This window comes from Gorilla gorilla, chromosome 4 (assembly GCF_029281585.2).
Source record: "Gorilla gorilla gorilla isolate KB3781 chromosome 4, NHGRI_mGorGor1-v2.1_pri, whole genome shotgun sequence".
In the NCBI taxonomy this organism is placed as follows: domain Eukaryota; kingdom Metazoa; phylum Chordata; class Mammalia; order Primates; family Hominidae; genus Gorilla; species Gorilla gorilla.
The window spans coordinates 171,931,339-171,956,554 of NC_073228.2; the positions used below are offsets into that span (position 1 = coordinate 171,931,339).

General features: G+C 42.7%; 1 protein-coding gene across 47 annotated transcripts in view; it reads left to right on the forward strand.

Annotated features, from left to right (window-relative positions):
• TENM2 (teneurin transmembrane protein 2) overlaps nt 1-25,216 on the forward strand; it is a 1,282,302-nt gene that overhangs the window by 1,137,677 nt on the left and 119,409 nt on the right. For 24 of the 47 annotated variants that reach the window (XM_055387572.2, XM_063706913.1, XM_055387579.2 and 21 more), the window contains 2 exons: nt 5,022-5,222; nt 6,928-7,140. In XM_055387572.2, the coding sequence (XP_055243547.1) occupies nt 5,022-5,222; nt 6,928-7,140 (414 nt within the window). The remainder of the gene's footprint in view (nt 1-5,021; nt 5,223-6,927; nt 7,141-25,216) is intronic. The other 23 variants (XM_004042960.5, XM_055387574.2, XM_055387581.2 and 20 more) reach the window with 2 other exon arrangements.

Here is a 25,216-nt window from a genome sequence, read left to right on the forward strand (position 1 = left end):
AACTTGATGTAACCACCCAAGATATCCCCATAGAAAAGATCCTGTTGGATGCCATATGCATTCTGTGTTCCTCATGGCCAGGCTAACAAGGGATCTCAGGTTTTATGAGGTTCTCAGATGCTAATGGATTCATTCTTTAATCCCAACAACCAATGGATCTCCAGAGTTCTATACAAAATAACCAATCATCACAGCTCTCACCACAAAGTAATGACAGTGCTTTGTACTTAGATACACCCATTAGGGTTCCCTTGTGAAACCCCGCATTTCATCATTTTTAGAACTATGGCTACCAAAAGTCAGCTTCCATAACATTATTCCTCTAAGATTTTTCAATATATCAGCAGTAATGCCCTTAATGGGGACCAGAAGTCTGACCCCCAGATCTTCACTTGCTCAGTTCTCTATATAACTTTTCCTCTATTATAAAAGGTAGCCTCCCTATGTCTGCATCATAAAGAATTGGGAGTTTGGATGGAGGAAATACTGATTTAATAACCCTGCTTGAAAGGTTAAAGTTCTTAAAGATAAATGGATTGCAGGAGGCAAAGCTGCACTCGCTGAAAACATAAGAGAGGCCAATAATATGACAAGAAAGGTTAAAACGACCTTTTGCATGCATCATTTGGAGAAAGGAAAGTGCTAGGGCAACAACATTGCCAGTCTTCGAATTTTTTCTCTCCAGTAAGATTATACACAGCTGTATGCATGGAATCTCAAGTGATTTCTCAACTTTTTCACTACCCCACCCAGTCTTATTTAAATGTTCAGAGTGAATTAACCATCCAACCAAACAAGCCACGTGAATCATTATGAAAGGATGAAATCTCCTCCATTGATTTCTGCTACCCAAAAAGAATGAACCGAGGTGATTTATACGCTGTTTTCAAAATAGAAGATGGAATCAGAAAGTCTGGATCAGCACTTTTTCTTCTATTTAGCTTTTTTATTTCTGATATTCATCATAGTCATAACGTTCAAACAATTTACCTGAAATGGCCATGGCAATGAAATCAATAGTTGCCATCCCTTCGTTTTTCCTGCATAAACATGGTTGTACTATTAACAAATTTGCACAAGAAAATGAAAGGATGTATTTGTGAGGTTTCATTCAATGATGTGTAGGGGAGTGGGAAGGTGATGAGAGAGGAGTTGACATATTAGTTTAAGTCAGCCATGTTTTCATGTCAGTTTCATGGTTGAGTCATTTTTCAATGACATTTAACTTCATAAATGTAATTCATGGTTCTTCAGGGGCTTATAGTACATATTGTTTGTAAAACTCCTTGACCTCCTTTTTTATCCTTAGGGATAGAAATTGCATTCACAACCCTTTTTTGTCAAACCTACAGAGGGCCCAAGACTAAATGAGTTCTAATGATTTCAGCTGCCAGGGGGCTGATGTTTCGAGGCACATGGTACTTAGCTGGTAAAGGCCACTGTCCCCTTTTAAGTGTAACACTGTTTCTATTTATAAAGCTTCGTAAAATGCCATAGTCCCTCCTGCCTGCTAAAGACTCTAAGGACGTGGCCACAAGACCGTGTTAGGAAATCGGAACCAAATTTAAAATTCATAGTAAAACTGCTCCTCTTGAAGTTTGAATTTAGTTATTCCATCCACTGCTGTAATTATATAGCACAAAGGGCATATTTACTGGTATCACTGACCAGAGAAAGGGTTAGCTCATATTTTTAGATACAATAAATGGTTTTTTTGATGGCATTCTAGTACCGGCACTAATAAATCTCTGTGGATTTTCCTCCTTCCTTTATACCATAATTCAGGATAGAGAAGAGAGAGCTAATTTATCTGGAAGAAAAATGCCATTTTCATTTTTTTAGTGTATTACTTTTTATTATTTCATCCTTCTAAGAAAAAGATTGTGATTTTTTTTTTGAAAGCTCCTAGCTGCTGGCACCTCACCAAACATTTTAAATGGCTAATTATAGGTTGAGAACAATTTTTGAAGCAATAAGCCACAAGATATTTTTGTGTATATTTTGATTTTGCCTTATTAGAAATGGGGGCAGAGTGAAAAATTAGAATTTCAGAATTTCCTTTATTGGAACAATATAAACATGATGGGTTCTGAATGAATTTGTTCATAATTTACAGATCCCCAAATACGATTTTTTTCCAAAAGCAAGAAAGAAGTTGTTAGCACCATTTCTGCTTCCCATCAGTCCTTTCTCTACACAGGAAGTGTGTCCCATCAATGACAAATGCTTATAGCACAGTCTATCCTTCATTCTTGCAGCAACTGTGTATTGCACACCTGGTATATTCCCTTACCTGTGCTAGGCATGAGACACCAAAGGCCCTGCACAGACCTTTGTCTTTTTTTTTTTTTTTTTTTTTTTTTTTGAGACAGAGTCTCACTCTGTCACCCAGGCTGGGGTGCAGTGGCGCAATCTCGGCTCACTGCAAGCTCCGCCTCCCGGGTTCACACCATACTCCTGCCTCAGCCTCCCAAGTAGCTGGGACTACAGGCACGGGCCACCACGCCTGGCTAATTTTTTGTATTTTTAGTAGAGACAGAGTTTCACCGTGTTAGCCAGGATGGTCTCGATCTCCTGACCTCGTGATCCGCCCACCTCAGCCTCCCAAAGTGCTGGGATTACAAGTGTGAGTCACCACGCCTGGCCCGCCCTTTGCCTTCTATGTGTTTGATGCTTTCAGCTCAAGTTTACGTTCAGATGTGCTCCACCACCCTAAATGGAGCAAATCTGAAGGTATCAAATGGGCTTATGTCATCAGGAGTTATACTCCCTGAGACAATGAATTCAACTGTAAAGTGATAATAACAAGATTATGTAACATCATCATAAATATCTCCAACTAATAATAAGCAACCAAAATTCACCTTTGGGGGAGTGTACCCCTGATTTTTTTTTTAATCACTGTTTTTTCCCCATGCCTGAAACGGTTTTGAAATGACTTCCATATATAATACCTTCCTGAGAATATCCAAATGGGATCGTGAGAAATATTTCTTACCACTGAAAATTATTATTTTTGTCTCAAGGGAGGGCTGCCCTTTGGAAACTTCATGGAATATTGTGATTTCCAGTAAGTCTAAATTTCTCAAGTCTGATGTCCCTCAGGACTAGTTAATTTGTGGCATGGATACTCTAAATAATGTCATATTTAGAGCCAATATGTCATCAATATTAAAATACACCAATGGCTGGGCATGGTGGCTCACACCAGTAATCCCAGCACTTTGGGAGGCTGAGATAGGAGGATTGCTTGAGCCCAGGAGTTCACAACTAGCCTGGGCAACATAGCAAGACCCCATTTCTAGAGAAAAAAAAAACATAGCTGGACATGGCAATGTGTGTCCGTGGTCCTAACTAGTTGGCAGACTAAGGCAGGAGGATCACTTGAGCTCAGGTGTTCGAGACTACAATGAGCTATGATCATACCACTGCATTCTAGCCTGGGTGACAGAGCAAGACCCTGTCTCAGAAAACAAACAAACAAACAAAAAACCATTATTTTGTGCCCTGTAGGGAAAGAAAAAAAGACACTCAGCATAAAAAATGTCTTAGGAGATCCTACAGAAAGCTGAGACCCTGAGGAATTATCATCTTAATATAATAGTGAATTATTTAGAGACCGGAAGTCTTGCATATTTCAATCTTGGCATTGTGCAAGGAGAGAAAACAAAATTTTCTGAGAATTTAAACCATAAGACGGTACGCATACACAGGAAGGATTTAATAACACTGTCAGCGTGGTCCATAAAAACTTCAAGAAAAAAATTCAAAGTGGTCTCAAGCTAGCTGTGCCCCCAGGTGATAGAAGAAGCAATCCTTTAATCTGGGCCAACAGGCCTGATTTGGAAGCCGTGAAAATGGGAGAAATATGTCTTAATCAAGTAAGGTGATGATACATCCACATTTGTCTGATCCACAAAGCCATATCTGAGCCCTGTGCTAGACCACCATTTCTCATTCAAACCACATATTACACAAAGAACCCTCTTCTCCAAATGACATTGCATCATTTCCTGAGAATACATAGGAATACGTAAGAAAGCTGGGCTTCCTCTAAAAGGCCCTATTTATTCAACCCTTAGATTGAATGGAGGTCCCAGGTTTGAGATCACATTCTCATGCAAAAAGTTCTGTCCTCAAGAACTGGCCTTTGCAGCTCGCTCCTCTCCTCAGTCTGAGTTTATTCAAGTTACGTACTGGATGTATATCCACTCTATTAAGATGGCCAAACAATCAGACAGTGAAGCAGGCAAGAACCACAATGACTGGACTCTGGCCATCAGCTCATCTGCTTGACTGGTAGAAGGTCAGTGCCTCAGCCAGAGATAGCCATCCAGTCCCCTGGTGATTACCTGTAGGAGGGTGATCCCTTTTGGATCATTTTCACACCCAACTTCGCCTCTTCTATACTGCACATTTACTAACTCCTTCAGTGGGTGTGTGCTCAGAGAATGGATACTAATTTTAGACTTAGCCTAAGTGAAACCTCATTAGGAAAGTGACTCATAAGTTTCATTGGTTTTCCTTTTCATCTTTTGTTACCTTTTGAAGTCAAGTATTAGTGAAGTTACAATGAGCCTCTCTACTTTTCTCTCTTATAGTGAGGAGCAATCCAGTTTGGCGACACATGTAGAAACATGGCATATATTCACATTCCTATCGCAGATGCTCTGATATGATTCAGTCAAGGTCCTAATCTTTATAAGCACAAGATGCTAAAGGTGGAATGGCATCCCTCTATATCTGACTTCTCCTAATTCTGCTTGAGAAATCCCCTTTTCATTTCTCTTGTATCTTCTTCAAGTTTGAGATTTGGTGTTTGACAAATAAGAAGGCTTTTACTTTTTATGGGTGTTCTTCAGGTGACCACATAAGTATTTCTTGGGCTACTCCATTTGCTAGCAAGTGGATGGGAACTGGTGACCCAGTGGTCCGTTCAGCAGCAAGCCCATGTCTCATGGTCCATCCTCCATGGGTGATTAATACTTTTATTCTTTGGTTTTTGTTTTTGTTTTTTTCAGTTGATTGCTTGGATCCCACCTGCTCCAGCCACGGAGTCTGTGTGAATGGAGAATGCCTGTGCAGCCCTGGCTGGGGTGGTCTGAACTGTGAGCTGGCGAGGGTCCAGTGCCCAGACCAGTGCAGTGGGCATGGCACGTACCTGCCTGACACGGGCCTCTGCAGCTGCGATCCCAACTGGATGGGTCCCGACTGCTCTGTTGGTAAGCCACAAGGTTTTCTCCTTCCTCTCTCCAACACTCCTGCCCTGTGTTCCATCCCATTCTCAGATGGATGGGAATCTGCTCTTAATACTTAGCTGGGGATAAGAGGACTTTGATGAATCACATTGTGTCTTTCTCATTCTCTTCTCCTCAATCATGGAGTCTGTGATCTTTGAGAAACAAACAAAAAAGCACTGGGTTGGTACCATCACCACAAATGGATGAGGAGCCCAGGAGGGATGCTTCCATTTGCATTATAGGTTTTCTTATGTACATTCCCTAAAGGTACCAGAAAACAAAACAGAACAATTCAGCCCCAGACAAACTAAATGGAATGTCCCATAAAACAGAAAAGAGGCTCCCTCGGGGTGCTGCGTGAACATGTTCTAAAGCTCTGTAATACTCCAGTGACAGGAAAATAATGAAGTCGCGCTGTACACTTCATTTTCCTAAAATTTAGAGTATGCGTCTTCCCTCCAGAGTGACCTTAAAAATGGAACAGTTCAACAGTTCAAGCCAGTCCCAACCTTCCTGAGAAAGGTTCTGTTCACACTGACAAGTCCCTATCCAAGCAAGCGATCATTCCGCCCCCTTCCTCTGGGTAGTGAGACAGCTGTCAGATTGCCATGGCAATCAGGAAGGGAATAGATGTGAAGCTTTGCCTACAATGGGAAAGAAATGAATATTTCATTCCAAAAAGAAAAAAAAAAAAGAAGAGTCAGTTAAAATGGGCTATGTTGGAATGTCTTCTCAGCCCACTCGACTCTGGCTTCAACTCTGTCGCTGGTGGTCCTGGCAAGGCCGTGCAGATGATGGGAGGAGGCAGGGGTCCTAGATCCAAAACCCAGTTATGCTACAGATATGCTGTGTGACTTCGAGTGAGTCACTGGCCCCACTCCCCGGCCTGGTCTTCCTTCACCTGGCATGCCAAGCCACGCCTCCCTCAGTAGACTGATGAAAGGATGAATGTCTGGCACGTGCTTGTCCTCGCGTGAGAGGTCTGGAATACCAGAGAGTGCATATCTGTCTGTCTGTCTCCTCCCCAAGCACAAAAGACTTTGAGCTCCTTTGAGAAAGAAGCTGTGTAAATGCAGCACAATTACAGCGGTCATTATCACCACCAAGATACCAATCTGGGTAACGGGGGGATCTGCAGTCATCATGGGAATGGAGCAGCAGGGTCCCCAACTGACCTCTTGTGCTTGGTCAGTTCAGGCTGTCAGTGGGGGAGGAATCCCAGCTGACTAGAGAGTCAGAATCCGTACATGGATCTTTTCAGGTGGATACTTCCCGGTTCGCTTTGCCAAACTGGTTGGAATGGTCTCAATCTCTAGAAGAGTGGTTCTCACATTCTAGCGAGTATCAAAACCACCTGGAGGACTCGTTCCAACAAAATCTCTGAGCCCTATTCCCAGATCTTCTAATTCACTTGGTCCAACCAGGGCACAAGAGTCTACATTTCTAACGAGTTCCCAGGTGATACTGATGCTGTTGGTCCAGGGGCCACACTTTGAGAACCACTTCTCTAGAAAAAAACATCTAACAATGAATTGATACCCAGCCAAGGAGAGACAAGCCTCCAAAGATGACAGAGCTGCTGGGCCTCGGGGCCTGCTCCAGGGGTCTGGGCCATGTGCGTGGTCTGGACTCCATGGAAGGTTTCACCAGCTGTGGTGTTGAGCTGTAATCATTGTTTTTCTTCCAGAAGTGTGCTCAGTAGACTGTGGCACTCACGGCGTCTGCATCGGGGGAGCCTGCCGCTGTGAAGAGGGCTGGACAGGCGCAGCGTGTGACCAGCGCGTGTGCCACCCCCGCTGCATTGAGCACGGGACCTGTAAAGATGGCAAATGTGAATGCCGAGAGGGCTGGAATGGTGAACACTGCACCATTGGTAGGCAAACGGCAGGCACCGAAACAGGCACATATTGCTTTATTTTCATAAATCGTAGATCTATAGTGACGGTCGCGCATGGCAACTGGCTGTTCCTTCAGGGACACAAGTGCTCTCCCACATTTCCTGCTGCCCCTCCAAATCTCCCAGGGGATAGGGAAAGAGAAAAATGAGGTCCCTAATTGGGAAGGGCTTTTCCTTCTTTCCAGGATTCCGAGTTGAAAGGAAAGGGACCAGAGCAGATAAGAAAACCCCTCCAAACTTCCAATCTCAGGGAGGGAGAAATGCACATGCATGGGAAATTGTTGGTGTCTGGGGGTTGCAAGCACCTCAAATCACTGTGGTCTGCAACTCTCCCCTTTTTAAATCCTCTCTCAGCTGGCTGGATCACTGGATCCCTGCTTGCTGGCAACAAGGTGAACTCACTAATTTTAGGTCAGGTTAGACGCAGGCAGGACTCTCAGGTTCCCTCCGTAGCAGGTACCACCGTAAGGTCCTGAGATTCCCCATCACCACCACCGTCATTAAATGTCTCCTCCTCTGGTCCCATTTTATTCTCACTCAGCCACCTCTCTATAAAAGCTTCTGGACTAAGAATAATTTAAAGGTCATTTTCTTTGTTAAGAAGAAATAGTTTTGGAGTTTCTTCATTTTTATTTTTCTCTCTTTTTCGGCACAGTTGTGGTTTAGGGTAGGACTATACTGGATTAAACGTACCTAATCATCCCTTTGGTAGAGAAGCTGGGAGCCAATGCTGTTTGGCTTTGCACATCTCTCAGACAGTTGGGATGACAAAGTTGTCAACTTGAACATCATTTTACCTCCGGTTTTTACTTTTGTTGTTTAATTAGATCAAGCCTAGGATCCATTTTTATACCAAGCTGGTTAATCTACTTGCCTGCATGGAAATTCTCAAAGACGTTTCCAGCCAAACTACAGTTTGGCCCCTTGAAGTTACCTTTGGTCCCAGCCATCAAGTTTGAGACCCTCCCCTCTGTCCCTGGCTAACAACCCCAGTCACAGATGGGCCACCTGGAGTGAGAGACAGGGCTAGGAGCTTGCGCAGGGCTGATTCATGAGATCAGACTCAATTTCCCATGCTGTTCATTTGGGTGGTTATACAGAGATAAAGTGGACTGACTCTGTATTCGATTTCTTCCGGTTCCATCTGATTGGGCATCCGAGGGGCAGCATGCCAATCAGGGCCACGACCATAGCACTGGGACCCTGCTGGGACAGTCTGTTGGCAGTGAATTGTTTTTGCAATCTCTCGATGACGCTCCAGGTCTTGCTACCCTGCAGCCGCTTTTATCCTCAGTTCCCTGTAGAGTCTGAGGAATAATTCAAAAGACTTTCAAGGGAGGGCTGTGCACAGCCCTATACTGAGACAGTTCTTACAATAGCTTCCATTCATCAGGGGCATTCCTTTTGCTGTACTATTGCATGCCTGGTGTTATTTACATGAAGATTCCCCTCCCCATATCTCCATTGCCCCAAATCCTCCCCTCAAAAGCTCGTGCCAATCATCAGTGTTGAGGTAGATAATCCTACTTTCTTTTAATTCATACAATCCAACCTCACCTCCCCTTTACTCCCCCTTCCCACATCTGGGGGACAGAGGGGCAGGGTTAGTGTTTCCACAATGATGCCTGCTGGCTCTCTCCTACCTACAATCTGTCTTTACTTTGGAAATAGCTCACAAGAGGGCAGTCCAGATGGATTCGAGCAGGAGTCGCCAAACTACGGCCAGAGGGCCAAATCTGGCCTGCTGCCTGTTTTTCCATGGCTTGCCAGCTAAGAATAGTTTTTACATTTTCTAAGGGTTGAAAACAAATCCAAAGAAAACTATTTCCTGGCACGTGGCAATGATATGGAATTCACATTTCAGTGACCATAAACAAAGTATTATTACAGGACACCCACACCCATTCACTGATGCCTCTCCAGCTTCCATGCCACCTGTCAGCACTGAGTAATTAGGAGACCGCATGGCCCACAAAGCTGCTTGTGTGGCCCGTTATGGGAAAAAAAAAAAAAAAAGAAAGGCTAACTCCTGAATTGCACAAATCTTGATGGATAGAGGGGAGAAAAGCAAGGCAGGTCCACACCCCCATTAAGAAAAGGACACCAACTGTAGCTTGAAGGATCTGAGGGGTCTACTCCAGATATCACAGAGTGGGAGTGGAGAAAAAACAATAGATGTGCTGAAATGCTTCCGGGGCCCTTGAAAAAGAGATGGGAAGATGACAACTTTGGTCTCAGTAGAGAACAGCAAGGAATTGGCCAACAAGAGAACATAGATGTTTCGGTCAAGCTAGTCCTTTGGGTGAGATAAGTTGGAAAAAAAGGTGTTTCTGCTACTTGAAGTGTTTGGTACAGGTTTCACATTTTTGTGAGATGACATACATGAGTTCTTGAGAGACATTCAGAAAGTGTAAATTGATATGCCAGCTAAAGCTCCCAAAATGAAGAGAGTGCTGGTCCAGTATAGTCTCTTGTTCAGAACGATGATCTCCTGTGACTTTAGAGTTTGTGCTCTGTATGTTATAAAGATCTTTACTACCAAAGCCTTTTCTTGTGAGAAATTAGGGCTCTGTGGCTTTATTAGTAGGACATGTGCCATCTCCTCATAGTTATGTTCACTGTGGTTTTCTCAAAAACAAAGCCAAGCATACCTTGATCAGTGAGATTTGCCATTCAAAAACCAGAGAGATGTTCATACATGCATAATTGCATCTTTTGCTTTTCTATCTCTGGCCCCCAGAGCTGCTTTGGGGAGTTTTATTCTTCTAGTTTGAGCAGACACTCCTGTCATTTCATTTAAAGTAAATGCCACAATTTACAAGCCCAGCATCAGTTCTCCTCCTTGGGGATACTGACAGAGAGGAAATGGGGGCTCTTTGGTCCTTTCCAAGCGCAGCCTCAAATGCTATATTTTGAAAATAGAAAATACGTAAAAATGACATGGTACCAAGTCAGCAAACAATGCATAGGGAAATTTTGGGTAAGGCAGAATTGTGAGAGTTAGTGTTGGACGCTTGGGTTGTCTGTGGCCTGTTTACAAAAGGTCATAGTGAGGTAGTTTTCCTGGGGTCATTGCAAATAGTCAACTGAACAATTCACATCAGTCCTTGTGGATTACATTTACTGTACTCAAAGAATCAAAAAGAGAAATGGGGAAAAAAGATGAGGACACAAGGACAGACTTCTAAAACTTAGTCAGATGGAAGCTCCAGGATCAGTCCATGTTTGGTTAATGCCTTTCTGGAATTTGCAACCAAATTATTTATATTTGAAAATGTAGTAGAGATTGCTAAACATTTAAATATAAGGTATAAGACTTCAATGTTAACTGTTAGAGCTAACTTATTGGCAGACTGGATTCTACCAAGCAATGATTGTTATATAACCTTTTCCTTAAAAGTTAAATATATGGCATGGCTAAAATCTACAGAATTGTGTAGATAAAAAATATACTTTGAATACATATCAGCCACAATTCATGTGTATCTTTGGAATATATTAGCATTTTTTGTATAGTGTGCAGTTTACTCTTATGACTAGCGCAGACGGCACATTGTGTGGCTAGAAGAGGTTTATTCTTTAAACATAATTTTAAAATGGGCTGTTGTTCCTGTCATCTGCCACTACCACCACCACCATCACCCCTTGTTAATACTGGGACCTAGGCCAGGCGCAGTGGCTCATGCCTGTAATCCCAGCACTTTGGGAGGCTGAGGTAGACGGATCACTTGAGATCAGGAGTTTGAGACCAGCCTGACCAACATGGTGAAACCCTGTCACTACAAAAGTTAGCTGGGCATGGTGGTACGTGCCTGTAGTCCCAGCTACTTGGGAGGCCGATGTGGGAGAATCGCTTGAGCCCAGGGAGGCAGAGATTGCAGTGATCCAAGATCACACCATGGCACTCCAGCCTGAGTGACAGAGCGAGATCCTGTCTCAAAAAAAATACTGGTAACTAACATCAAAAGGCCATGCAAAGGCTGTAACACCAGGACATGGAGGAACTATAGAATGTGTATAATAATAGATCAAAATCACTAAGAACTATATATAGTAAATGTAGATCAGCGTCTCATGAAGAGGTAAAGTAGATGTTAGTGTGTGTTCATGAGCAGAACAATTGGGCAAAATGCAAGAAGAAGCCAACATTTGCATTGCCGGGGAATCAAGAAGGGATGCTACATGCTAACTGTGGACTCTTGCAATTATCTCCTGAACATGGGCTATCCAGACATCTGCTCTGAATAATACAAACTAACCCGCAGACTAAATCTGCCCACTCTGGGCACTTCCCAACCCTGAGTGAACTGTTTGATATCTGGGTAGTGAGTAAAGGCTGTAATGGTTATTTCAACTTGTGTATTTTATCTATGTGGTCCTAACCTCCGATTTCATCTCAGAATCATAAGGGCTTGATTCCTAGGACCTTGTGAGGCTGAGTGACCTGCCCAGGTGCCACAAGTCAGAACAGTTTTCTTTTCCCTGTATCGCACTGGGCCCTTCTATTTTTCCTCTTTAATTGGTTGGGGAAAGAAATCGGTGCTTGTGATGTTAATAAGGAAAATGAATCTTTACCCAAGGTAAAACCAGCCGTGCGGTGATCCGATGTGCTGATTAAGTGATTGTCATCAGAAGTAGACAGGGTCACAGTCCAAGAGGGAGAGTGCTTCAGAACAATAGGGAACAGGTTGATAAGAAAGTGACTGTCAGAATTAACCAACTTCAGACTGAGGACAGCTGCTTCTGAATCTCATTCCAGTCTCATTCTACGTTATGAAAACTTTTTTTTTCTTGTGGCTATTGTCCTTGAACACTTGAGCTTTCATGACTCTACAGTGAGATCAAGTTGAGATGAAATTAGCCACTGTGGAGCCATCCTTACCACCAGGCCTGTGGAATCAGCTAATTCTCTGATTGGTTAATTAACCTATTCCTCCAGGGGCTCTTATTAGAACTATCCTTGGAGTTCCTTTTTTTATTTTAAGTGAAAACCTAAAGCGATGGCCTTTTACTGATAAAGATTATGGATAAACTTTTAACAGAATGCAAAAGCTGTTCCATTGCTGGTTCTCCCCCACCACCCCCCTATAATTTGGCCAAAACATGAGCTTCCTTACTGCAGATCAGGAGTCACCACATGCCCAGAAGTTCTTTTTGAGTCTGGATCAGACAGTCTGCCAAAGGTTTCCTATCTAATCCCAGAACAAGGACTGGGAGACAGACTCACAGAAACATGTTTTCACATCACTGCAAAAAAATAAAAGGAAAGAAAATAACTGCTTTACAAGCAGCGAGAGTCTCATCACTGGAAGCATTTGCTTTCTTGTCCTGGACGTTGAAGGGCTTTCAGCATCAGTAGAAACATAGACAAGATAGACACAAACTACATTCTAACTTTATGACTCATCATTCTGTAGTTTAGATGGAAGCTTTTTTTTTATTTTTATGTGATTTAGTAATGTCTGCTCATGTTATGAGCTCCCATCAAAAAAGAAAAGAGGAGAAGAATTCTTGGTGTTTTAGCTCTGTGGGGAGACAGTGATTTGTGTCGTACTCTGCGCTGTTCCCTTACTGTTTCAGGGGAACTGGTTTGATGGACTAGCTTGTGGCTCACAGTGATGGGGCCAAGCTTGCTGAGTCAATAGCTTGATATAAGGTATTCCTTCCTGACTTCACCAGAGCAAAGAATTGAACAGTTTGGAACTCTTGCAACATAAACTCATGGATGAGAGTTAACACAAGTAAGATTCCAGGCTCAAAGAAAGGGGAACATGTAATAAGAGCTGTTGAAAAACATGGGATGCATTGTCCTAATGTATAGTGAGTGTTCTGCGCTTGAGCTTTTATAGAGAATCCACGTTCCTTCCAAGTCTGTGACTCTGGGCTTTCACAATATGCACTAAAGATTTTCCATCAAAGGAGAATGGAAAACAAAGTGGTTCCTGGAGAGCTGAGCTCCCTTAGGTATTTGTGATGGACATCTTTCTTATCACTTGGTAGCCAATTCATTGTGGTATCATGAACAGTAGACTGACTGATGAAGGAGGACATCTGTGTTCTAGCTTTGACTCTACCATATACATTTTGTATATCCTGGAGCAAGTCACCAAGCCTTCCCGACCTCAATTTCTCCATGTGGCAAATGAAAGGGTTGGATCACATCATTGCCTTCCAGGGCATGATACACAAACTTGAGATGCTTTTCATTGGTGTACAAATATACCTTATTGAATAGTCATGTAGGGCTTTTTAAAATAGATACAGTATTAGGAAAAAATATAACTAGCACATCAAACTGATGATTATACAGCTATTATTGCTTAGGGAGGGGGCAAAAGTAGGTAGTCATATTAGGCCTGAGTAAATTTAAAGAAAAATATTAAGTAAATAGTACAGATATTGCAAATGTCATAAATGCAGCGTGTGATTGACTGAATTTAGAACACACTTGAATGAGCTGATCTCTAAGGACCTGTCCATTTCTAGGATTTCATTACTTTTGATGCAGAAGCATATGAATGGGCTATTCTAATGCAATCAAGCCTTTCTCTCTTCTGTAAGGCAGGTTTTCAATGTAGGCTCCTATAATATGCACTAAAGACTTTACATTCAAGGGACAGATACAGCAGAGTGCTGCCCAGCTGATGAGGCATTGTTGAATTATTAAGGATAGTGAATGGAGCTTTTGTTGTTTGTTTGTTTGTCTGCTCACCTCAGCTCCAATTTATATCTGGTTTACCTAGGGAATCTTTTGTACATTGAAAAACTTCCTTGCATAAGTTGAATCATCAGGCCCCACTTCATCCGTTTATATTTTTTAATAAAAAGAAAAGACATGGCTCATCCATCCATGTCTGCTTCACTTGAATCCAGAGAAATGCAAGCATGATAACAGAGTTTTTAAGAACACAGGATTTTGTGGCAAGACGTGGTGGCTCATGCCTGTAATCCCAGCACTTTGGGAAGCTGGGGCAGGCAGATCACTTGAGGTCAGGAGTTTGAGATGAGCCTGGCCAATATGGTGAAACCCCGCCTCTACTAAACATACAAAAATTAGCCAGGTATGGTGGTGCACACCTGTAATCCCAGCTACTCAGGAGGCTGAGCCATGAGAATCCCTTGAACCCAGGAGGTGGAGGTTGCAGTGAGCTGAGATCATGCCACTGCACTCTAGCCTGGGCGACAGAGTGAGACTCTGTCTCAAAAAACAAAACAAAACAAAACAAAACAAAAAAATAGGCTCTTGTGTCATTCTACCTGAGATTAAATCCTGGCAGCTTTTCTAACCTTTATGTGTCTCAGTTTCTTTGTCTGTAAAATGGGGATACCAAATAGCACCTATCTCACTGGGACATATGTAAAGTACTTGGCACAGTGCCTACCATAAAGTAAGAGCCAGATACATGTAAGCTGTTATCATCATCACCATCATTGTCTAGTGCCAATGCAGGACAAATTGCCAGGTGTGGTGGATCATGCCTATAATCCCAGCACTTTGGGAGGCCGAGGCGGGTGGATCGCCTGAGGTCAGGAGTTCGAGACCGGCCTGGCCAACATAGTGAAACCCCATCTCTACTAAAAATACAAAAAATTAGCTGGGTGTGGTGGCGAGCACCTGTAATCCTAGCTACTCAGGAGGCTGAGGCAGGAGAATCACTTGAACTCGGGAGGCAGAGGTTGCAGTGAGCTGAGATTGCGCCATTGCACTCCAGCCTGGGCAAGAAGAGTGAAACTCTGTCTCAAAAGAAAAAAAAAATTCTCATTAGACATTTCTTCCACTTCCAACCTCCCTTTCACAAATTTGCTTCCAATCCATCAAGAAGTTAGTAGCATGTCAAAATCACACCCACCCACTTTTCCAAACAAAGGTTGTTCAGCAACCTGCTGGCTTCTGGTTCTTACAGACAAACATAAACTGCCTCTCTTACCCAGAATGGAACCTGCTTATTTTGCCAGATGGCCTCATTGACTGTATGTAGAAGAAGGAAGCTGGCATTTCTCAAGTTTGAGGATGCTGCCTAGCCAGCGTCTTAGAACACAGCATCCTGTCTCTCCTTTTCTTACTTCTTTTCTTTCCTCATGACTCTCTATTCCAAGGTTATATTTGCACGGGCTCTGAGCATCAAGAAATCATTTAGGAGACCCAAATTTGACTCAATCAAGTACCACGCATGCCTTCTGGAAAATCAAGACTCTCATTGATTCTGTCCCCATTCAGCCTGATAAACTTCACAATTACCCTCATTCCTCCCATGCTGCAATTTCTTGGCTCCTTTGGAGCATGACCCATGTGTAACATCTGGGGATTCGTTGCAATTTTTTGGTTCATCTCCTGGGTTATCTGCAGCCACACGGGATATCCCAGATGTTCATGTAAGCAGCAGACTTTGCTTTTCCTCGCAAGTTTCCTGCCTAATTGGGTTTAATCTTTACCAACCCTCTTTTTTCATAGCATTCTATTTCACGAGCTCTTCTTTAAAAGCTTGCTGTTATTGCCTTTGGAAAATAGAATGCCATCATCTTGAAAACCTGCCAGTCAAAAATGGGGTTTATTGCTTGCTTCTTTATCCTTTTCACCATGCACTTATATGCATTGTTATAATCAGACCCACAAAAGGTAACCACATCGTTGGCTATTATTGAACTTTTCCATTAATGGGTAATAAAGAACCCACACAAAATAGCAGCTACATGAAATTTAAGTATTTCATCATAAACAGTCTCAGGATAATTAGAATGGATTAAATTACAAGAGAAAATGCATTTAGTTAATCTTCCCTCTAATTAAAAAAAAATCCCTAGTTTTAAGTAAAGTGTTTGTTTTTAAAAACATATTTTCATTGTAATCAGTAAAGGAGAGGCCTGTTTGGTCCCCAGTGATAGGGTGAAACATCTGCAAAGTTGCATCTGAAAACATCTGAATAGCTACCAGCCAGTGTTTTTTTGGTTTTTGGTTTTGGGCAGGGGTTTTATTATTAAGGTCCTTAAAGAATGAGTCTGGTCTTTTCCCATTGCTGTTACCAAGGGATTCTCTACAAATAGCCTCATTCCATAGTCCATGGTGGCATTCCTTTCTGTTCTGAGATCACTGATGATGTGGTTGACTCCCCTTGACCAACAAGTGTCAAGTGAGAAGATTAACTCAGCAGATGTTTATATATTCTGACCGAGCTGGGGTAAGAGTCAAAATGAAACTGGTAGGTGACGTGAGAAGTTTTCAAGATAGAACGGACATGTACTCCAGCCCTTCATGATGCTATTCCAAGACAGATAGGACCGAAATCACCCTAAGCCCTACGAGTGTGTCCCACAAATAAGGAATCATTCACATCACCTCACCAATTTCTTGGCTCATCCCAACTGCAAACTCACTCCACACTTTCACCCCAAGGGCCTCTAGAAGTTTCCAAGAGTGTCTCGCATGCTCATATTTAACCCAATCTGATTTTACAAGCCTAGTGCCTTCATTGAAACCTGCTGCCTGAGAAATACACTTACAGGGACTCCTACAGCACTTCCCCTACTGCCAGGATCCATGCCAAGGTTGTGGTCCCCCGTGCCAGCAGCACCATTGGTGCTCACGCTACTGAAGTCCTGCTGTGTTTACACAGTAAAGGAGAGAACACCACACTCCCCAGCTTTATCAACTGGTCCAAAGTTCCTTTGAGAAGACAAACCTTCACTTTTTGCCAATAGTGGCTCTCCCATACATCAAGGTTTTGTCCCAGCGCTGAGCTGTTGAACAGACACCACAGAGTCCTTTTTGTATCCTCACCTCTCCTCACCCTTAGACAGGCTCTCAACCCAGGGTAGTGGAGGATGCTTACAAGTTCTTTAAGCTCAGCCAGTCTCTGAATCCCAGTTTATACTCAGTCAGGACCCCTACCATTTAGATAAGCGGCTCTTAAAGAAAATCCTTTTCTCTTCATTTAGGTTAAGGGTTGCCTTCATTTTCAGCCAGCTCAACTGCAAATGCAAGAGCCCCTGTGATCTCCCTCCTTCATAATAATCGCATCCCAGTTGGAATGGAGAGGGGACTGCTTACATATCCCCTAGACTCCAGGTTCCAAACAGTTTCAGCACAGCTCTTTGAGGCCGCTCCATTTAATCATGCATGAGACCCAGCACCATGCAGTGCAAACTGAACATCACAAAAACTACGTCCTGCCAGTCCCCAGAGAAAGAAAGGGTTAACCAATGGTCTACAGACAGAAAGCCCCACATAATTTCTGCCCAGGAGGAATTAAAAGAGCTGAGAATCCTGGGCTATGCATTCCAAGTTTAGCCACCACAGCACCTGGTCAAATTAGCAATGAAGTTGGTTAGAGGTTGGCCCAGAAGGGTCATCTTTCCAAAGCTGTAAGCAGAGGGAGAAGCTCTGATAAGTGTGAATTGCATGTCATTATTTCAAAAATTATGCTGTAACTTCAAGAGGGATTGCCAGACAGCCCTGTCTAGGTGTCTAGAAACAATGCCAGGGAGTGGGGGAGTCCCCAGGATTACAAAATAACCACCTCACAAGCACAGAGGAAATGTTTGTACCTGATTTTATTCCAACAAGTTAGCCAGCTGTCAATCACCGGTCATGCTATTGCATCTGAAACACATCCTGTCTAATGACACAAAACTCAAAACAGTGGCTTCTGCTTTGCAGATAGCATCCTGGCAACAGGGCAAGGAGATTGTTTCCCTACATTAGGTGTGTGTGAGCCCAGAAAGCCTAAATGTCACTGATGATTGCAATCCCTGTGAATAAGAAAAGAGATTGAAGATACCGGAGGCAGTGTGAGAAACTAGTTTTTTCCTATTAATCCCAGCAAAGCAGGCAAGTCAAGTTGGGTCCCTTAAGCGTGTTACTGTCAACTTCTTGCTATATGTCGAATATGAACTGATTTAACTTTTTGCTTCCATTTAATGGGGCCAAGAAAGATCAGTATCTATTCACTTACAGACCTACTCCCTGGAGGTCTGATACAGGAAGTGTTATCGTATCCTAGAGAGAAGCCTAGCACAGACAACAGTCTACCCAGAATTAAGCAGTTTAAAATGCATAATACACAACAAAACCCACTCCAAACTCTCAATCATCTCCCACGTTATGTTTATAGAATGTAACATCTTTTGTCTTTGCTATTAACATTCTTTGTCAATGCTTGACTATGGCTGGTTTTTTGCATTCCAAGTTTGAGGCAGTTTGGGGAATTATGTAGCAAAAGAATTAAATGCCTGAGATTTGGGATCAAACAGGACTGCCTTCAAATCCACCTTCCATCACTTGCAAGTTGGGTGACCTTTAACAAGCTATGTGTCTTCAATAAGCCTCAGTTTTTCCCGTCTGTAAATTGGGAATAATAAATAATACCTACGACCTACTGTATTGAGGATTTCACTGATGGAGAGCACTTAACATATGCTTGCTACTCTGTAAGTGTTAGCTTAAAAATTATTAACACCACACTTTCATATCTTTACTGTAGTTTCCCAAATGTGTCTTCACAGAGTGAATGGTTAAGAAAATTGTAGAGATAGCGAACAACCCAAAATTTCCCAAAGGGTCCAAAATTCCAGAAAGAGAAGCCAAGGGTGCCACACCTCATGTGTCCACACAGGTGCTCGTGGCCCTCCTCCTATTTCACTGTTCCAAGACAAGTTCCTTGGAACACCTGGTTTCTATTCCATTCAGAAGGGAGCACAGGGAGAGAGAGGAAAGCAGGAAGGGTTATGGAAATGGCCCACTTAGGATCCATTTGCTGGTTTTAAGAACATGGTGTTCTAAACATCAATAAGAAAGCCACACACATCATCCATGGTAACATGTCTGGGGTCTACACCCCCTCCATCTGTTTCCAGATGGGTGGTGATAACTGTATTCAATCATTTGGGAAACATTCATTGAGTGCCTAACATGTGCCAGCACAGTACTGGGTGTGACACATGAGCCACCTCTGTGTGAATATCACCAAGGCAGCAAGGACAAGAAAGAAGTGGTTTGCAGAGGGTGGTAATCATGGGAACTTTAGACCTCAGCTGCCTTTTTGCCCACCTGAGACTTTGATGTTTTCTAACCCAAGACACCCTTCTCAGTGTTTCTGTCAATAATTTTTGGTTAATTTTTCAACATTGTCCTTGCTCAAGCTTCCCAAGGAGGTCAATGTAAGGATGGAGGCCTTTAACTTCAAATAGTAGTTTAAATTCATTTGCAACACAATGTAATTGCATAAAAGAAAGTAGTCAAATATCAAACTGTATGGATACACACAAATGACTCCCTCATAAGTGTTAATATCTTCCACAATGGAGGAAACTTAGTTAAATCAAATGAAGGTGGCAACTCATTAAAATTTGATTTTCCCTCCTATCCTTTTTTATCTTTTAATCCTCTGTATATGGCACAACTTGTTCTGTTAAATAACACTCATTAATGAAATCTCATCTTCTCTTAGCCATATCTATTTTATTTATTTTGAAAACCTTCAGATGCTTATAATCTAATTTAGTTAGATTACTGCTTGGACATCTCTAAGTAGGAAAACTTTGAGCTTTTAAGGTGGAATTACTGGCAAAGGCTAGAAGTGAGAGAAACCAGTTCTCTTCCCATTTCCCCTTGGTAGGAGGTGGTTGGGCAGGCCTTTTCTCTATGAGGGGACTGGGCCTCCATTTGGATAATGAGGGCACTGTGAATTAAGGATCTGTGTTGATTCAGGGAAGGGGAGGGAGGGAAGAGCCTCTAGAAAGAGTTGTAAACTCAAATTCCCATACATGGGGTAGGCGAGAATGACGTAAAGTGGGTACATTCAACAGGGTGTAAGAGGCCAGGGAGTGGTGACAAACTGGAAAGTGAATGTCCCATCTATGGAGGGCAGATGTGACCCAGCTCCAGCTGAACATGGCCATGTAGAAATGCAAGCCTAGTCTTCCCAAAATTTCCAATTTTTCAGTAGAGGCCAGATATTTGGATTGTTATGTATGGTCTCCCAATTTTCAAATGCTGGCAAGCAACTAAAAATGTATTGAAATGTTGTGCAGGCCATTCAAACAAGACTGGGGGTCAAATGGACCACCCATCTATGACCTCTGACACCTACCTCCAGGGCAGGATTAGTATTGAGTAAGGAAGCATCATTTGCCCGGATTGAGACTGGGACAGCTTTGGCTTCTCTTGTTTGATGCCCCATCTCTCCTTGGTAACTGGTTTAAGCTGGTGGGAGTCTCATTACCATGATACAATGGTGATACTTTGCACTTGCATGGTGAATTTTCTCCAAGGAGCTCAAAAGACTTTGTGTTGCCTCGGTCAACCTCACAGCAAGCCTGTGAAGCAGGCAGGTAGCCATTGCCCCCAAACACAATGAGCAGCAACAGAAAGTATTTTACACAAAGCAGCTAGGTGGACTCATTGGCTTAAATCCAGCATCTACACTATTGGCAAATACAGCATTCAAGAAGCATGGGCAGGATTTCCCACTAATGCCTCCCCTGCCACCCTTTTCAGCTTATCTTCCTTCCATCTGCTCCAAATGGCAGCTAAGCCCCAAATCTCAACAACAAATACCAGCAAACCAAGCCAGTGACTAATTCCTGTTGTGTGTATGAGTGTATACACGTCTGTGTGCATGCGTGTGTGTGCGCCCACCTGACTTCTTAGCATACCCAGCCCGGTACATCTGCATCCATTACAACATGTCTCTGCATTGGTCATTGGTCTAATGCCATGCTCTGAAATGCTACTTTTGCAAGTGTTTAAGACCTAAAAACTTCAAATGGTATCTTCAGGATTCTGGATACCTGTATTTTGCTAACGGTGCCTAATAATTTGTGCTGCTTGGGAAACCTGTGTCCCTTTCTCTTCCTTATGCTGATAAAATTACAACGGTGAAGTCTTTCCCTGACAGAGCTAGAATACAGCCCTCTCTCAGGCTACTGCAGGTTCATAGGAGTGGCCATGTAAAATAGAGATAAGGGCCAGAGCCGTGCAGTGGAGGCCAGGGACAAGAATCTTCTCTGAGTTGCTTTGGATAGAACACCCGAGAAAGTTGGACTGAGCAGCAGTGACTGGGGCTCCTCCAGAGTCATCATTTTCCCCTGTATGACTGGGTTCAAGAGCTTTGCTACATAGTCCCGCTGGGCTATGCCTTCCCCTCTGCTTGATGGACATATGTGCTCTATGTCCTGCTCTACTCAGAGAATTCCTTGGGCTTTGCAGGCATGACCCAGAGAGAAGACTCCCGTTCAGCAGTGTAAACCTGTTGATCTTTTTCCCAGGACAGGACAGCACAACACAAGTATTCTGCATTTTCTAGATTGCCTTGCTCTTCCTTCTAAATTGCCTCAGATCAGGCTACTGATTTCTGGGAACAGTTCCCAGCATGATATTCTACTATAATCATTCACATTCTCTGCATGCAGGCATGCCATAAACATCCTTCAGAGGCAGATGCAAAACCAGGGAAACACCTGGCCATTTTAAATGCATGTGTTGGAGAGATAACTAGACTTACTGGCATTGGAACTACAAAGGCTGACATATCTACCAGCTTCCCATCTGATCCCACAAATCAGAACATGCTTCTTTAGAGCCAGAGGAAACTGCCTTTCCCAGGGATGAAACCATAAAGATCCAGCAGAAAAGTTTGGGAAATGTCTCTTGATCTAATTGGAACAAGGAATTGATTAAGCATCCAGAATCAAGAATGATGTTTCAGCTCTTCCCAGTAGATCAAAATCAATATTGAATATTTAAAAGGTATATAGATTTAAAAAGCCATTTCTTTATATACCTAAGTGTATAGGGAGAAATCAACTTTTATTTTTGTTGCCTTGGGAGAAACCAACTTGTGCTTTCCACTTGGCTATGCAGAATGAAAACCGTACAGGCTTTCAAAGGCCAGCTGAGGCTTCTCTGTATCTTCATTCATCATGCCTCTCAAAGCGTCAGATGGATCAATCATAATTTGTGTTTTTCACACACATACACAAACATTTCTATTTTGGAGCGATTGGAGTACTATACTGGAGCCATCTCTGTCTTAGTAGCCTCAGGTGCATACATTCCAGAAATTCTAAAAAGTCAGAGAAGACACATATCCCCAGTGCTGCCAAATCCAGTAAAACCGAAAGAGTTCAGGTTGCATGGTTTATGGACATCCCAGAGAAAGAATGTCCATTCAAGCCCACCAGGCTGAACTAGCCATCAGGTGAAATTAACTCCTGACTAAACTAAACTAAAAGGTGAAACTCAGGGAGGCCCAAGTAGACAGAGGTGCTGATCATTAGGGAGTTTGGCCACTAGAGTTTCTACTTTCGGCCCTGCTCAGGCTTCAGAAGATGCAGAGGTGAAAGTCTAGTTTAGCTAAGTGTAGCCGGCTGGACCAACAGGTCACTTTAAGTCAGGTCTAACTGATCTCAGTGCTCCTGGAATGGCTTTACCTTGACATCTAAATTTTGGCTTCCATCACCAGTGAGATGGGGTTATGCTAAGTAATACAACTTTAAAATATTTTCTGAACAGTAAGGCAACCATTAAAACAAACAATTTCAGCGTTATAAAGTTATGTCTTTTAGGAGACATTAAAATGTTGCTGATACTGATGATAGTGAGGTAAAAAGCTGCAAGCCAAGGCTTTGAGGTGATAGGGCAGAGGCCCTGAAAGCAGCATGAGGCTGATACATAAAGAATGTAGTTGAAGCCAAGCTGAGAATAGCTTCAGAACCTAGAGGCACACATGGCTGGGGGCATTGCCTTTTACTTTGTTTTTCCTCCCAGGCTGTGGCTTTACCCCTTTCTCTTAAAATCCTGACAATACTTCCCAAGAAATGTGGTCTCTGACAGAGGCAACTCCTTTGGATGGGCCAAACGTGGCACCTAGCAGCAAAACATACTATTCAGAAAAGTCCTAAATGATCCCCTGCCTTGAAGCCTGGAATATAGTAGATGCTCAGTAAGTGCTGGCTGGCTTGAGACTCCCTGTGTGTGAGCCCTCTCCACCCACCTTTCACTGCCCAAGTCATTTAAGATAGAGAAAATGGAGAACCACACTGCATCTAAAAATAGTTGGGGAGGGAATTACATGAATCCACTGTAAGTTAGCTTCAAAAATACCGTGCTTCCTAGGTGCTAGAATAGCCCATTTTTAGGGAGTCAAGAGCTGGATTCAAAGAAGGAGTAGCCAAGGGGCTCACCAAGTAAATAAAGGGTTTCTCTTCAGTTTTGGAGCATTCAGGCTTGAACAAGGGATTTTTTGGCCTGTGACCTAGTGCATAATTTGCTGTGGGGGTAATATCACCCCCAACAGAGTGAAAAATTGTTCTAGGGGTAGATGAAAGTCTTACTCTTTTTTTTTTTCAGAAACCACATTTATTTTGGGGGGTTCATAGAGAATATTATACTCTCAAACAATACTTTATAAAAATTACTTAGTATGCTATATCTATTCTGTTTGTTACATATTATATTTGTACTTTCTTTCCTAAGAAATATACTGCTGCTAATAATAGAAAGTGGAAGAAAAAAGGCATAAGCAGGCAGAAGTGGGGGAAAAAACCCCTGCAATCTTTGTGGCAATAAAACATTAGATTGCATTAAAATAACCTAAAACATTAGATACTGGCCCCAGTGCCTGGGCGCGGAACTTTGTTGAAAGGGTATTCCAGCGGTAAGATGAAAATAAATCCTGTGTCATATATTTGCCCTATAGCAGAAGGAGGGTGGGGTTTAAGCTCAGGAACCACAGCCTAAAGCACAATAATTGTCTGGTTTCCTCAAAGGAGTTTGCAGTTTCACATACCGGAAGTGTAGAAAGGCTGAAAGGAGAAGGTGGGGCAAGGGCATGAGAGTTTCTTTCAATGATACTAGTATAAACTGTACGTGTCTGAGCTAATATTAACTAGAAATTTGTCTACTACACTTTTTTTTTTTTTTTTTTTTGAGACAGAGTTTCTCTCTTGTTGCCCAGGCTGGAGAGCAGTGGCGCGATCTCGGCTCACTGCAACCTCCGTTTCCTGGGTTCAAGAGATTCTCCTGCCTCAGCCTCCCGAGTAGCTAGGATTACAGGCATGCACCACCATGCCCAGCTAATTTTTTTTTGTATTTTTAGTAGGGACAGAGTTTCGCCATGTTGGTCTGGCTGGTCTTGAACTTCCAACCTCAGGTAATCTGCCTGCCTCGGCCTCCCAAAGTCCTGGGATTACAGGCACGAGCCACTGCGCCCAGCCTACTATACTTCTTTTAAGTCTTTTTTTTTTTTTTTTTTAATTATACTTTAAGTTTTAGGGTACATGTGCACATTGTGCAGGTTAGTTACATATGTATACATGTGTCATGCTGGTGCGCTGCACCCACTAACTCGTCATCTAGCATTAGGTATATCTCCCGATGCTATCCCTCCCCCCTCCCCCCACCCCACAACCGTCCCCAGAGTGTGATATTCCCCTTCCTGTGTCCATGTGATCTCATTGTTCAATTCCCACCTATAAGTGAGAATATGCGGTGTTTGGTTTTTTGTTCTTGCGATAGTTTACTGAGAATGATGATTTCCAATTTCATCCATGTCCCTACAAAGGACATGAACTCATCATTTTTATGGCTGCATAGTATTCCATGGTGTATATGTGCCACATTTTCTTAATCCAGTCTATCATTGTTGGACATTTGGGTTGGTTCCAAGTCTTTGCTATTGTGAATAATGCCGCAATAAACATACGTGTGCATGTGTCTTTATAGCAGCATGATTTATAATCCTTTGGGTATATACCCAGTAATGGGATGGCTGGGTCAAATGGTATTTCCAGTTCTAGATCCCTGAGGAATCGCCACACTGACTTCCACAATGGTTGAACTAGTTTACAGTCCCACCAACAGTGTAAAAGTGTTCCTATTTCTCCACATCCTCTCCAGCACCTGTTGTTTCCTGACTTTTTAATGATCGCCATTCTAACTGGTGTGAGATGGTATCTCATTGTGGTTTTGATTTGCATTTCTCTGATGGCCAGTGATGATGAGCATTTTTTCATGTGTTTTTTGGCTGCATAAATGTCTTCTTTTGAGAAGTGTCTGTTCATGTCCTTCGCCCACTTTTTGATG